Source organism: Theobroma umbraticum, unplaced genomic scaffold (assembly GCF_002168275.2).
Source record: "Theobroma umbraticum cultivar Fairchild unplaced genomic scaffold, ASM216827v3 scaffold_55.0, whole genome shotgun sequence".
NCBI lineage: Eukaryota > Viridiplantae > Streptophyta > Magnoliopsida > Malvales > Malvaceae > Theobroma > Theobroma umbraticum.
In genome coordinates, this window is record NW_018397270.1 from 1570447 (window position 1) to 1584890 (window position 14444).

The 14444-nt window shown below is 33.7% G+C and overlaps 1 protein-coding gene across 1 annotated transcript; it reads left to right on the forward strand.

Annotated features, from left to right (window-relative positions):
• The first annotated feature begins 3390 nt into the window (after positions 1-3390).
• LOC110426382 (GATA transcription factor 28) lies at positions 3391-13905 on the forward strand. Its single transcript, XM_021441599.1, has 7 exons — positions 3391-4089; positions 6471-6554; positions 6639-6772; positions 11574-11705; positions 12215-12320; positions 13372-13443; positions 13561-13905. The coding sequence occupies exons 1-7, from the start codon at positions 3760-3762 to the stop codon at positions 13621-13623; spliced, it is 921 nt and encodes a 306-aa protein (XP_021297274.1). The 5' UTR covers positions 3391-3759; the 3' UTR covers positions 13624-13905.
• Positions 13906-14444: the final 539 nt, after the last annotated feature.

Consider the following 14444-nt stretch of genomic DNA (forward strand, 5'->3'; position numbering starts at 1 on the left):
TGAACCTAGTGTAAGATCAACCAAAATCCAAGTATTGTTTCCCATTATTAAGTCCATCTCATCATTAATTACTTCATTCCAAAATGCCAAATCATAAGACTTCATTGCCTCGTCATATGTAATAAGTTTCGATTCTAAATTAAAACAATAAAGAATTTTATTGTCAATAGTTTCTCCTATTCTTTCCATAAAAAATATATAAAAGTTTGTATCAAAATCTTTTAGCTTTCTAACCCTTTTACTTTTCCTTATTCTGGATTAGATTCATCATTATTTGCATCTTGTTCCAATGGAAAGACATTTGATTGAACTGATAGTGGTTGTAGTTTTGTTGAAACAAATTTGAATCTATTTTCATCAAATATTGCATCTCCTGATTCAATAACAATGTTGACCGGAATTGAATCATTTGATTCAATTACTATGACCTATATGCTTTACTATGTTGTGCATATCCTATGAATATGTATTATATTCCTCTTTCACCTAATTTCTTTCTTTTAGGTTTAGGAACTTTAACTATAGCTCTACAACCACAAACCTTCAAATAGCTAAGGTTTGGTCTCTTTTTCTTCCATTGCTCATATGGGCTTATTTTAGTTTTCTTTTTAAGAACTATATTTAATATGTGACAAGCTGTTAATAAAGCTTCTCTCTAAAAACTTTTTCAATACCTGAGTATGACATTATAGCATTTAACATTTTGATCAAGTCCTTATTTTTCCTTTTTGCCACACCACTATGTTATGGTGTATAAGGTGTTGCAATATGATGGATTATCTGGTGGAGGCAAAATAACATGGACTATAATATTTTCTACCTCTATCAGATCTTAAGCATTTGATAAAAGATTCACATTGTAATTCTATTTCTGTTTTATAAACTTTAAATTTATCAAGCACTTCATCTTTAGAATATAACAATATACATAACAACATCTAGAGAAATTATCAATGACTGTGACAATATTTCTTTCCAGGTAATGTAGGTGTACTATGCATATCACATATATCACTATGTATTAGTTCAAGTAATTTAGCATTTCTTTTGACTTTAGGAAAATGATTTCTAGTTATTTTGGTTAGCATGTAAGTATTGCATTTATCAATTTTTTAATTAAATTATGGAATTAAGTCCATTTTATACATATCATCCAATATTCTATAATTTAAAAGTCTTAATCTATAATGCCATAAATAAAAAGATTCAATTATATAAGCAGAAACAATAGTCTTATTCTTATTATGATTAATAATATTTAGTTGGAACATACCCTCACACATATTACCTTTCTCCACAAATATTCCCCATTAGATAGAATGAATTTATCTACCTCAAATATAAGTTTGAAACCAAACTTATTCAATAGATTTCTAAACACTAAATTTTTCCTAAATTCTGGAACATAGTAAACCTCTTTCAAAGTTAGAGTTTTTTCATAAGTGAACTCAAGTTCAACAATCCCTTTACCTTAATGGTTGTTGTAGAAGAATTTTCCATGTATAGGAAATTTCCATGGTCACTTGAAGTGAAATTCTTGAACAGATTCTTGTCATTGTACACATGTTTTATTGCTCCTGAATCAAATCACCAATCATCATTTTCTTCAACCACATTGATTTCAAAAATCATAACTACAAAATTTTCAGAAGCAGCACCATTTGAAAAAGTAATTTTCTTCTTCAATAATCGACATTTCTTTTTGAAATGTCCTTATTTTTCACAATGGAAGCATGTGCTTTTGTTCTTTCTTTTGAATTTCAGATCATTAGCAATCTGTTTGAACTTTTTTTTGGCTGGTTTAGTGATATGTCTTTCCTCCACAACTTGCCAGAAATAGCAACTTGCTGTTGTTTCTTGTATTCCTCTTCAATTCGAAGATGATTTGCCAAAGCCTCAAGAGTTATTTCTTCTTTTTTGTGTTTCAAACTTCCTTTAAAGTCTTTCTATGATGAAGGAAGTTTGTCTATAATAGAGGATACAACTATAGTTTCATCTATTTTCATTTTATATTATTTAAACCGATTAAGCATTCTTTCAATTTCTCACAACTGTTCTATAACAGAACGTCCATCGACCATTTGATAATTATTAAAGCGACTAACAAGAAAATTTCTTACTTGTTACATTTTCTATCATGTACCTAGCTTTCAAATTATCTTATAATTCTTTTGCAGTAGCCTCATTCTAGTATGTGTCAAATAAGCCTTTAACCAAACCATTCAAGATATGACCTTTTCACACATAATCAACATTATCCCATTTTCTATTTCTTTCTGGTTGCAACAATAGCTTTATCTTCGCCCTCATCTGGTCTAGGTGTAGTCAAGACATAGACAAACTTCAATGTTGACAATAGGAAATGCATTTTCTTTTGCTATCTTAGAAAGTTGCCACCATCAAACCGATACAATTTCACAAAGTTAGAAGCCAATTCTCTTAGTGTTTCGTTTGCGGTAACCATTGTTGAAGCGAAATAAAACCTTAAGATTGATGGAACTTTAAACTAGAAAAATACCAAAAGGGATTCAAGGTGTATATTAGTGTCATTATCTTTAAGGTTTTATTTGCCTTCACTGATTGTGTGCAAAAAAGTTACAGCGATAAACCTTGGGATACAATGAAACCTAGTGATTGACTACATTCTGCACTATCAAAGTCAATCCATCGAGCATTCGTTGATATAAGATAAGACTATTTGGAATTCTATATGATATTTTGTAGTAAAATCATATAGAAGCCAATATGGAAGAAACTAAAAAAAACAAAAAAAAAGAAGAGAATTTCTTTTTTATTGTTCTATGTGTTTTTTCCCTTCCGAAAATGATGTAGTAGAGATAGTTTTTCCAACGGACACAATTCTGTTTGTTTCTAACATTTATGTCTCTATTGGTTATACATAATTAATTTTAAATAAATTTTTTTAAAATAGACATAACTTTTTTGCATGTTTCAATAATTACAGTTATCTGTTTATTTTCAATAGTTATAATTATTTATTAAAAAATTTATTTATATTTTTAAAAAATTATAATTTTTAATTACCATGTAATTAAATATTAATTTTAATTATTTTCAAGTCCACCCAAGTTTAACAATCTCAACTATGATCTATTACCTACTAAAGTCCAACCACAATAGATTTATATTCCTTATTTAAATGACTTTTTTTCTCTCTTTTTTTGGTCAATATGGAATTATGTCCCATATTCATAATTGTTGAAAGAATCTATCATTTATTAAAAAAATTTTACAAACCCTGCAGGGCATGAGCTTTTTTCCCAATTTGAAGATAAAAATAATCCGAACTTTTAACCCTTTAATCCGAAATAATATTATTAAAGAAGACTCCAACCCCTGTAATTGCCACCTTCCAATAGTTTTGCATAAGTATATGCTTTGTTAAGTGAGTCAGCAAACAATTTTTTACCCAAAAAAAAAACAAACTAAGCCATCCGATCACAGGCTCCTCGTCTCCTTCCGTCCAAACACGGACTGAACAAACGCCAAAACAAAAGTGCTGCTAGTTAGAAAACAAGCGCCTTCATTTCCTTCTCCATTTCCCCCAGCCGTTAGATTCTTTCAAAACCCAGATTTCAACACAACGGCCAGAATTTAGGGTTAGGGTTAAACTTTATTTTTCGTCACAGAAGAAATTGGGTTTAATGCAATTGGGAAATTTGAGAGATTGATTGGCAGTGAAAAGTTGTGAGTTTGAAAATTTTTTATGGCTAGTGTATAGATATAGGTACAGATAAGATGGATGGGATACATGGGAAGAATGGCAGGATGCATATGGGTAATGATGTGCAACAGCCAATGCATCATCATGTACATTATGCACATCATCATCATATCATGAATGGGAATGGGATGGTTGACGATGATGATGTTCATCACGCTCATCATCATCAGCATGATGTTGATGATAATGTTGGTGGTGGAGAAGCTGAGGGAGTAGAAGCAGGGGATTTGCCCTCTGATCACCCCGGGGTTCTTTCTGATAACCAGGGCCCCGATAATGGTGACCAGCTTACTCTGTCTTTCCAGGGTCAAGTTTATGTATACGACTCCGTTCCACCCGAAAAGGTCTGTGTCCCACTTCTTTTTCATTACTTGTTCGTGGTGTTCTTGTTGTTATTGTTGCCCCTGCCTGTGTGGTATGGTTTTCCGGCCAAATTCAAATATACTTGTCTATGTGCATCGGTTAGGTGTGATTTGAACTTAGAAATATTAATATTGCTATATGTGTTTAATGTTTAAATTACTTCAATGTTATTATGAACATATAAGTGTTAAACCTTATCATTCCAATTGGCTGGAGGGGAGTAGAAGGAATGGTGGAGGCTGTTCTTTGCTTGTTTGTTTTTAAGATAATCTGTTACGAAGACTAAGGAAGAAAGTGTATATTTTTTTTAAGCTTAGTTTGCAGCTATGGAATATGAAAATGGTATTGTTATCGTCTAATTTTAGTTTCCCCTTTTTTTCATATAAATGTAATCAAAAGGGTAGATGGGAAGAGAGTTTCCATTTCTTTCATGTCTTTTCCTTCCTTCCCTTTCATTTTTTTTTTCTTTATTCACCGTAAGATGAATGGTGACATGGAACTATCTTAGATTCCCAAATATGCATCAAATGAGGGTTTTGTTTCCTGACTAGGTTGGATTTTGGGATCATGTGATCAATTGGCCTCAAATTTGCAAGCAATCAAGATGGTTTGATGGTATGACAATCCATGTTAAAGGAACAGGTTTCCCAAATTTAACTGAGGATGTGCATTGCCTTATGATTTCATTTGGCATACTAGGTGAAATGGGATGAGCAGACAGGACAAAATAAGATGTGAGGTGATGAGATATTGCTGACTCATATTTGATCTATTCTATTTAGAAAGGTAGATATTAAGTAAGTCCATGTAAATTCAAGAAAATGAAGGAAAAATGAGGGGAGGAAGAAGAAATGGAAGGTAAAGACAAGAGATGGTTAGGACAACCTTGAAATGTGATAAGTGGCTACATATGCTACTTCACAAGTACATCACCGTCAGAGCAAAAAATTTCAGCTGTTGGTAAATTTACGAAGTCTTGTAGGAGAGAAATTAATGAAAAATTATCAAAGCTAGAAGGTGTAAGAAATCGGTAGCACATCCAAAACCCAAGGTATGTGAAATGGAGGCCTAGATGCAGTGATTTGCATCAGTTGCAAGTTGTTTTTTTATAAGTGAGAGATGTTATTCTAGGTACATTCTTAAAGTTATTACACAGAAGTCAATATGCCAAAAATTTAGTCTTGATGACTTAGTACCTGCCTATAGTTAATTTTACTTAGTAGAATCTTTTGATTTCATTCTGCAATACTAGATTGCTATAAATCCAAGGTAGAATCTTTACAACTAGATGCCAATAGTGAGATAGTGCACAAACAGGTTAACTAACTTTAATGATTAAAAGAATCTGTTTCATTTGTATTTGCTGTTGTGGATTCAAATAGGTCTTTCCAACGGGGATCACAATTATGATCAATCAGTTAACTGTTTAGCTACTTAGAAAACCAGAAGATCTTAGATTAGTTTGACGAAACCATAACTATATGTCGTTGAAGTTTCCTTTGAACTTCTTGAATATGTCTATTAAAACTAGTTTCTATGCTTCTTTTTGTGGGGAACCACAATAAGGCTTGGTTATATTTTTTTCCAAAAATTTTGATGGTGAAGAATCAGTACCAATAAAAGGAATCAAGAGTTGCTAAATTAAAGAAGGATTTGAAACTATGCAACCAAGACTTTGCCAAGGGTAATTCTTACCCCTCAAATTTCTTACTTTTCGCCCTCCAAAAGAGCCCCCACCCCAACCCAAAAAAGGATCAAATTTATTCCTTTGATCATAATTGTACAAGCTTATGCACCCTTTCAAGTTCATAGCTGCTAATCAACTGATCTTACAACAAGCCAGGAGACACCGAACATTGCATAAGCTAAGGATCATAACTATGTTGCCCAAGAGAGTCTCACCAAAACACGATGAACTGACTCAGTTGCTGGTTTACCAAAAAAGCATCTATTGGGAAGGATTTGCCCCCTTTTTAGACATTAACAGTGGTCAATATTCTATATTGATATGTACTGTACTATCCCAACCTTAATTCTAATTAGAATGTGACCAAAATAGTTGTCTATAAGTGGGTTCTTGCTTGTAGTAGTTCCATTAGTAATTATGCTATGTGGAACATGTTTGTTCAACTTAGATTCATTACTCAGTTACAGTTGGTATATGTGATTTCTCCTGAAAATTGTTTCTTGTTTGAAAGCTGTATATCAACTTCACGGACATGCAAAAGATGCTTATATTTTTTTCTTCTCTTTAACAAATCAACTCAAGATGTCTTTTTCATAATGGCTTTCAAGGTTTCGTTTTTCTTAATGGCTTTCATGATAGAGAACAGTTATGATCCTTCATGGCTATCTTCCACAGGTTCAAGCCGTGCTCTTATTATTGGGGGGGCGCGAGGTACCACCAATCATGCCTGCTATCCCTATAACTACTCAGAATAATAGGGTATGGATGGTTGATCAAATTGGTTCTTGATTAATAACGTTTTTTGGTCTTTTCCTATATTTTACTAAGTAATCATTAAACCAGGGATTACCTGGTACTCCACAACGGTTTAGTGTCCCACAGAGATTGGCCTCACTGCTTAGATTTCGTGAAAAGCGAAAAGAGCGGAATTTTGACAAGAAAATTCGCTATACTGTCCGTAAAGAGGTAGCACTAAGGTATGATCTACCTTGAACTTATTTGACATTTTTTTTTATGTAAACTAATTTATGGTTATATATATATATATATATATCTTGCCTCATCTAAAGGGTGAAAATGGGGAGTAGTAATTTGTAGACATTAATTCAGTGGAAATTGAACATATTGCATGTTGGACTTTGACATTTATAAAGCCAATCTAATTTCTGTTCCTATTCAAGTAATTTGACATGAATAATCAGATTGCGGTTTCCTTAGATAGACATCTGCTTTTTCCCTTTTTTCTTTTTTCAATAGTTATTCTGCATGCATTAGGTTTCCATTTGAGAGAATAGGGTCATTTAGCTTGTAACTATAGGAGTTATTGTAGACTTGAAAGACTACAATAAAATGTTTTAGGCATTCCAATTTTTTAATTACCTCTTTTAGTTTCATTTCTTACTATTTGTTTTATGAATATAATTATGTGCTCCTCACTCAAAGAGCATCTGTATGTGTAATAAGGCCTTGCACTGCTTTGAGATTTCATGAGTGCTGTAAGGAAATTTTTCCCAAGTTTTTAATAAGGTCTGCCCCACCATTACACTTGTATAGATGAGTTTCATCAAGTTTGTCTACAACTTAGATGCCAATAGATTTTGGCTTTGAAGCTCATCTAAAGTATAAATCTCAAACTCATGTTATTTTAGTGTGCAGTGTTTTCACCATAATATTTTCAACATAGGGAGAGTGGTTAAGAAATTTATGTCACTAGGCTCTTGTGAATTCTATCTTATGTAATTAAGTGGCAGTTCAAGTCCACAAAACGCTGATCCTTGTGCATTTCATTTTTGTTCACCAGCTCATTAATTTGAATTATATGGGGATCGAGTGGTAAGTCAAACTGTTTAATAAATTAATAACTAAATGTATATAATATGGAAAGATAGAGTGCAACTTGTTAATGGGTGGCTTGCATAATACTTTTCCACCTAAACCTTGCATCAAACTATGTCAATTAGTAGCAACTAGCAACTTATGTAGCCGCCAAATGGCACTTGGCAAACAATTATCAACTAAATTGGCAACTAAGTGACAGCTTTTCTCATGTTTATTGGGCTATAATAGCCTCAGAATGGCTCGGTTAAAAAATGAGAGCATCACCCAACTTAGCGCCTTTTATTCAAATTAGGCATAAAATCTTATCATATGCTGTACTATAATTATAACGCTTAGTTAGTGAGATCTTGGACCACTAGCTCAGTCCCTAAAGTTCATGTGCAAGATTATGGCAACGATTAGTTGTTGAATTGAGGATGCCATTGAGCCTTGCTTATACTTGAGACATTACCTAGAGGGGGTGGTATCAATTTTAAAGATAGTTTTTCCACCATGGCTCAACCTGAAAGATAAGTCTTCAATAGCACATACAGTCCATCAATCATGTAGTACTAATTATATAATTAAGCTAAGTAGAATAATTATAATATTTAGTAGAAGACTTATCTTTAAAGTTGAGGCATGATATGTCCACTATCTCTAAAACCAATTTTGTTCCTTTAGATAATATCTCAGGTGCATGCAAGGCTACATAGATCTTTTCTCAGGACTCAACAATGACCTTCGTAACTTTGCTCATGAAGTAAAGAGATCAAGTGCACCGTCCAAAATCTGACTAGCTTAATATTTGCTTAAACTTTTCTTTAATAGTCTAAAATATGAGAATGATAGAGGCAACGATTAATGGAAGGGAATTTTTTGAGTGGCTAGACAAGTGGGTAGCTAAAACTAGTGTGTTGGAAATGGACTAATTTTGTCTATGTATACTATTAATCGATCAATAGTTACCAAGACCGTTGCTTTTGGAATCATGGATTGGATCATGCAGTCCAAATAGCAGTACTTTTGCAGTCCGAGATTCCTTAGTATGTGATTTGATCGAACTAACATCAAACTTCAAAACAAAAGGGAAGAAAAGGGGAGAAGATTAAAGAGAGAACAAGTGGAAGTAAAGTACATTCAAAAGAGAAAGATAGTAATGTTCCCATTTATTGAAAATATAAGGCAAAGCTTAACTAAAATTTCATACTAACATTAAAACAACATAAAAATCAGCTCTAGGATGACAACCCATGAACTCAATATCCTAAAACTAATGTTTGTTACCTTGGTGAGCTTTGGAGATAAAGAAATTGAGTGAATTCCCTAGCTGAATGAAGGAGAAGAAAGAAGGGTTGGAATCAAAATTAGTTGTAAAAGTACAACCCATGAACTCAACATTGTTAAATTAATGTTTTTTTTACCTTGATTGAGTTTTTGGAGATGAAGAAATTAAGTTAAAACCGTAGCTGAATGAAGAAGAAGAAATAGGGTTTGGGAAGAATGAAGAAGAGGAATAGAAGTATCTGGAAGAATGAAGAAAAAAAAGAAGGCTTGGGAAAAATAAAGAAAGGTTAATAATTGGGCAATTGTGTAGATTAGCATGAGAGTTTTCATTAAAGCAAGAAACTATTTATTTCTGTCACCGAAGTCAACCTCGGCCAGGTCTCCACTACTTCTTTCTTCTTTGGTTCCACCTGTATAAATTTATTATAAATGCTCACTTACCATATAAGAGAAAAAGAAATTACAGGAAAAGTCACTTTTGTAGACCAACATCTTTGTTATATTAAAATTACTATTTATAATCACTTTTAATCAACCAAATCTAACTCTAGGCAACTTGAGAACTATTTTATAGTGTAAGATGACTTGAAATGGCATACCAACTAAACTTACCTCCCTCATACCACAAATTTGCTAAATGGTATACTCTGTTGCCATTCTCGAATCCCAAACTAAGCTGTACCACGTTCTTGGTAACTCTGAGCCAAACTAATTAAGGTTATTTATAACCTATAGAGATCAGCCTACCAAGAGAATAATATTTAGCTACTTGGCACTTATGCTGCAAGGTTTCAATTGGTGGATTCTTACTACTTGACATTGGTCTTGGTGTCAAAGTGTCTATACTATTGGTTAGCACGTGGCACTCATTTGCCATTTAATTTGCTTATTATAATTAATCTGAATTATTCCTGATAGTAAGAAATTTACTTTGACTATCAGAAAGAGTTATGGATTTTTAGAGTCCATAATTACTAGGAACATGATATGTCTTTGTTCTTGGTATGTGAACGGAAATGGAATATATATTTAGCTAATTTGTGGTGTGAGAAGGGTAGGTTTAGTTGGTAAATTATTTCGGGTCGTGGTGCATTGTAAAATTGTTCTCAAGTGAGTCACATATAGTCTGATTTGGTTGATGATAAGTATTCATTTTAATTTAATAAAGATGTTGAAGTATATAAGTGATTATTTCTAAAGAAAATGTAATGGGCTTTTTTTTTCTCTAAACTTGTAAATAGGCTTCTTAAATATTAATTAATAAAACATAAATGGGCTTTTTATGTTTTAAAAATGGGTATTAGGTTTAAAAGCATGATAACATTGAAAATCTAATCAGCCTTAGGTGGCCCAAAAGCCTTGAAAAATCCCCAGCTCTCTCTCTTTCCTTTTTTTATTTCTCATCTCTAATTTTAAATATTTTTTACTGCCCTCTCTTTGTGCTCCTCCATCTTTCTGCCTCTCTCTTCCTCTCGTCTTCTCTTTCTTTTTGAAATTCTGGAATTTGTGCTTCCTCTTGTTATCTCTTTAACCATCTCCCCTTTTCTTCCCTTTTTGCTTTGATGTTGAGTTTCATTTTGTTTTGAAAATCTGTATCCCCAATTTTAAGGATCCAGATTAGGGATACGGATGCAGTTACAGCAGGGAGTGGTACTGGCAACTATGGTTTAGACCATCAAAAAGAGCTCTTAGTGTCAGTTTGTTGATGGAAGAGATGCCAATGTTGATGGCTTGGCCATAGTATATAGTTGGTAGCATGTTGCACTCTTTGACATTACCTTTTGATAAGAGTTATGATCTTAAAATATTAAGTTTATGCTTTAATTTTAAATTTTTTTTTAATATAAAAATGGAATATTGTCGGGCAATATGGACACAGTTGATGAAACCTGGAAAAATAATCTAGTTGGTAGAAAAAGGTTTCTCTAGCAAAGTGAAGCCTCGATATACTATTGCAAAGTTTGCACAACTTTTGAGATTTTGAGAAGATAATCTTGAGTAATTTAGGAAATCTACTAATAAAGCCTTGTTTGGGGCTCACTAAAGAATTGGAAAGCTGTTTGTTGCTGAATTATGAACATTATGAACCTTTTGCTTAGATATCTTAATTGATTCTTGGTGCAGCAAAATGCCTCTTGAATGAGCTTGAGAGACATCCCCCAAATGAATATATATACTACCAACTTCAGATGCACATAAGGCATCTATATGGTTGAAGGATTTATCTATAGACTTCCATGGTGAAATTCATGACATCCTGTTGATGGTGAGCCAGGGTGTTGCACTTTTTCTTATTACAACATCAACAACTGTTCTTGTAACTACTGAAGCCATTTTTGGTCATGAAACGGGTCAAACTAACAAATTTAATCTGCAAATTAGAACTTCAATTTTTTAGTCAAACGGTGTATTCTGCAGAATGTGGAAGGCATTGTATAATAGTGGTCAATTTCATGTTAATGATATATGCTTAACTGAAGCTTGTGCACATGTTAAAAGGTCTCAATTGTCTTGAAGTTACACTTTGTATAATCGATCAGTTTGTCACCTTCATTTGACTTATGTTTGTTTTGTTTCTTTGTGGTATGGGGCCAGTCTGATTAATGGAATTCTTTTATCCTATTGACATGTTCCTGGCTTTGCTATTGATTATGTTTGTTTTTTCCTTTGCAGGATGCAAAGAAATAAAGGTCAGTTTACATCTTCGAAGCCTAATACTGATGATTCTGTATCAGCCGCCTCAAGCTGGGGCTCAAACCAGAGCTGGGGTGCAGATGGTAATGGATCACAAAACCAAGAGATTGTGTAAGTCAACATAATTAATTTTACCTAACAATGGATACTTTTAATGGTAAAATTAATGAACAAGTAGATCATATTCTGATACACAGAAAAGCTAATCATGGAAAAGAGAATTGAGAATATTTGGGAATGAGGAAAAGGGAGAAGGAGAAAGCCTTAAACTTGTAAGGGTTCAGTTGAGAACTATACTCAAATGTTAGCTCCACACAGTAATCGGAAATTTGACCAATATCCTCTCGGCAAAGAATTGGTCCCAAGTGATTGGTAATCACCATTCAATAATGGCCAAAATACCTACACTGCCTTTTTCTATTTTCTGTTAAATAAGCTTAAAAAGTGTTAATGGAATGGGATAAGGTTCCAAATTAGCTTCTGCATGGTGTTCTACATCTATATATGCATGTGCTGCAATGCAATCCATGTTGTAGTATTATAATTTCTTAGTTTTTTACATTTCCTTACCCTGCTCAACTATGAAATTTCTGTTTATAATGCCCTTGTGCATTTGATAGTTGTCGACATTGTGGCATCAGTGAGAAATCTACACCAATGATGCGACGTGGACCTGAAGGGCCAAGGACCCTTTGCAATGCTTGTGGACTTATGTGGGCTAATAAGGTGAATGCTTGGTTGTATTTATATTGTGGTTTTACCCATTGTTTAGAATTTGTTATTTTAAGTATAGTTCCATATCAAGAGTCTACTAGAAAGGTATATAAATGGAATGATTTGACACCTTTAGATTGTTACAGCTGGATGGGAAATTTTGCATGTTTAGTAATATGATAGTGATCATTGTTGCAATGCATATAAGGATTTTTTGTTAGCCAGAAATCATAGTGTAGCAGATGCCTCCAATTTGTTTGTAGTGTGCCTAGACCTGCTATTTTCTTTTGCTTCAATGAGATAGCTAGAGGCAAGGACTCATCTAAAAGTAGCTTTGGAAAGTTTCAGTAAATTAAATGCCAAAATGAATATCTAACGTTTTTGAAAGTAGAGCATAAAACCCTTGAGCTATGAGGATTTCAGGTTTATAGATCATGATTAAGGCAGGAACCAATGCTATATATTTTTGGCAGCACTCCTGTGGTTATCCATAAGGAAAGTAGGACGCTTTTTGATTATGTCTAGGAGCAATTCCTGGAGCCATATCTCTTACGGTTTTACTTGGTGAATTCATTGGTTGTGCATGATATTGTGGTGGGGGTAGGCTGAGCTGGTAAAATTATTGTTTGTGAAGTGAAGATAAATTATTCGAATTGTCAAGAAAGATTTATTCCTGGGTTCTTATTCCTTTGTGAATCTCATCACTGATAGTGCCTGTGATACTGTCTCGTTTTTTTTGAAAAGCATGATGCTTTCTCTATGCTGTGTGATCTTGAAACAATCTGATATTTTCATGCCCTTCAGAGCGAATGCATAACTGTTCACCTTGACCCGCTTTGTGCATGTGAATAGAAATAAGGGGAATTTTCTATGCCTTATGTCAAAATCTCTGTTTTCATAGATTTCGTTTGGGTTTCGTTTGTGTCAATTAAGTTCGTATATTGCACTATTACATCTCTGTTTCAAACTCTTTTATGGGCTTATTGTAAATGTTTGTTCATTTCTTTTCTTTTGTTTTTCCCCCTTTAAAACTTTTGTGGTTCTGTAAACCTATGAACCTTAGGGAACTCTAAGGGACCTCTCTAAGGCAGCACCTCAGACTGGTCACAGTTCTTCCTTAAGCAAGAATGGGGAGGTGAGTGAACCTAGCGATGGTTTTCCTTATTAGAAATATTCTTTTTCCTTGAGCATTCTATGATTTTCTGTAATAGATTTCTTAAGCATTTTCACTTTTTATATGTGTCATCTGCAGAATGTAAATTTTGAGGCTGACCAGGTGGTTAGGATAGCGGAAAATGTTAGTGGCTCATCATGATGGCCATTTTGGCTTGAGTTGAAATGTTGAGAAATTTAATAGGATCAAAGTAAGAGGAGAGTGCCCATCTTATCTCATTTAGATGAGTTCATAAGGAATTGTATTTTGATGTGAAATTCATGCAATTGAATTTAAATTGACATTCTGCATGGGGTCTCTGTTGTCACCCTTGAACAGACCCCAGGCCTTCTGAAGACCTTGGTAAATTAGGGCTAGACGGTCAATGCCATCTGTCCCTCCTATTGATGTACTTGGTTTGAATATAATAAGTATTTTGTGTAATTGACTTCTTATGAGTCCAGTGACAATTTGCTTTCTGGAGTGAGAAGTTTTGTACGACACTGGGGGGCAACATGCTTTTGGATTTATGTTTTATTGCGGGCAGCATGCTTTTTGTTTCATGTTTTACTGTGGGCAACATGCTTTTGCATTCATGTTTCATTGTGGTTAGAGTAGGTGGAGAGAATAAATATTGAATTCTTTTTTTCATTTCACACACACACCAAAATGTCTAGAAATGAAATGAAAAAACAAACAACATAACTGAGGACTAGGGCCATTCAAGGTGAGTCAAATTGGTTGCAGCCATCTAGCCATCTTCAAGACTTCTTGCAGTAGGTGGGAGCTCTGAACATTTTGAAACTTGTAAGTGTTGCCTTGATAGCATTGAAACAAAAGGGCTGCTGTCTCCAGTTGAAACCATATTATTTTGCCTGGTTATATTCTTGTCCTTTTGACATCTGCTTTCAAGCGGCTTGGTGCTCCTTCAGTTTGATTAAGTCCTCTCTAATCATCTGAAGCTTTGCATACATGCAACCTGT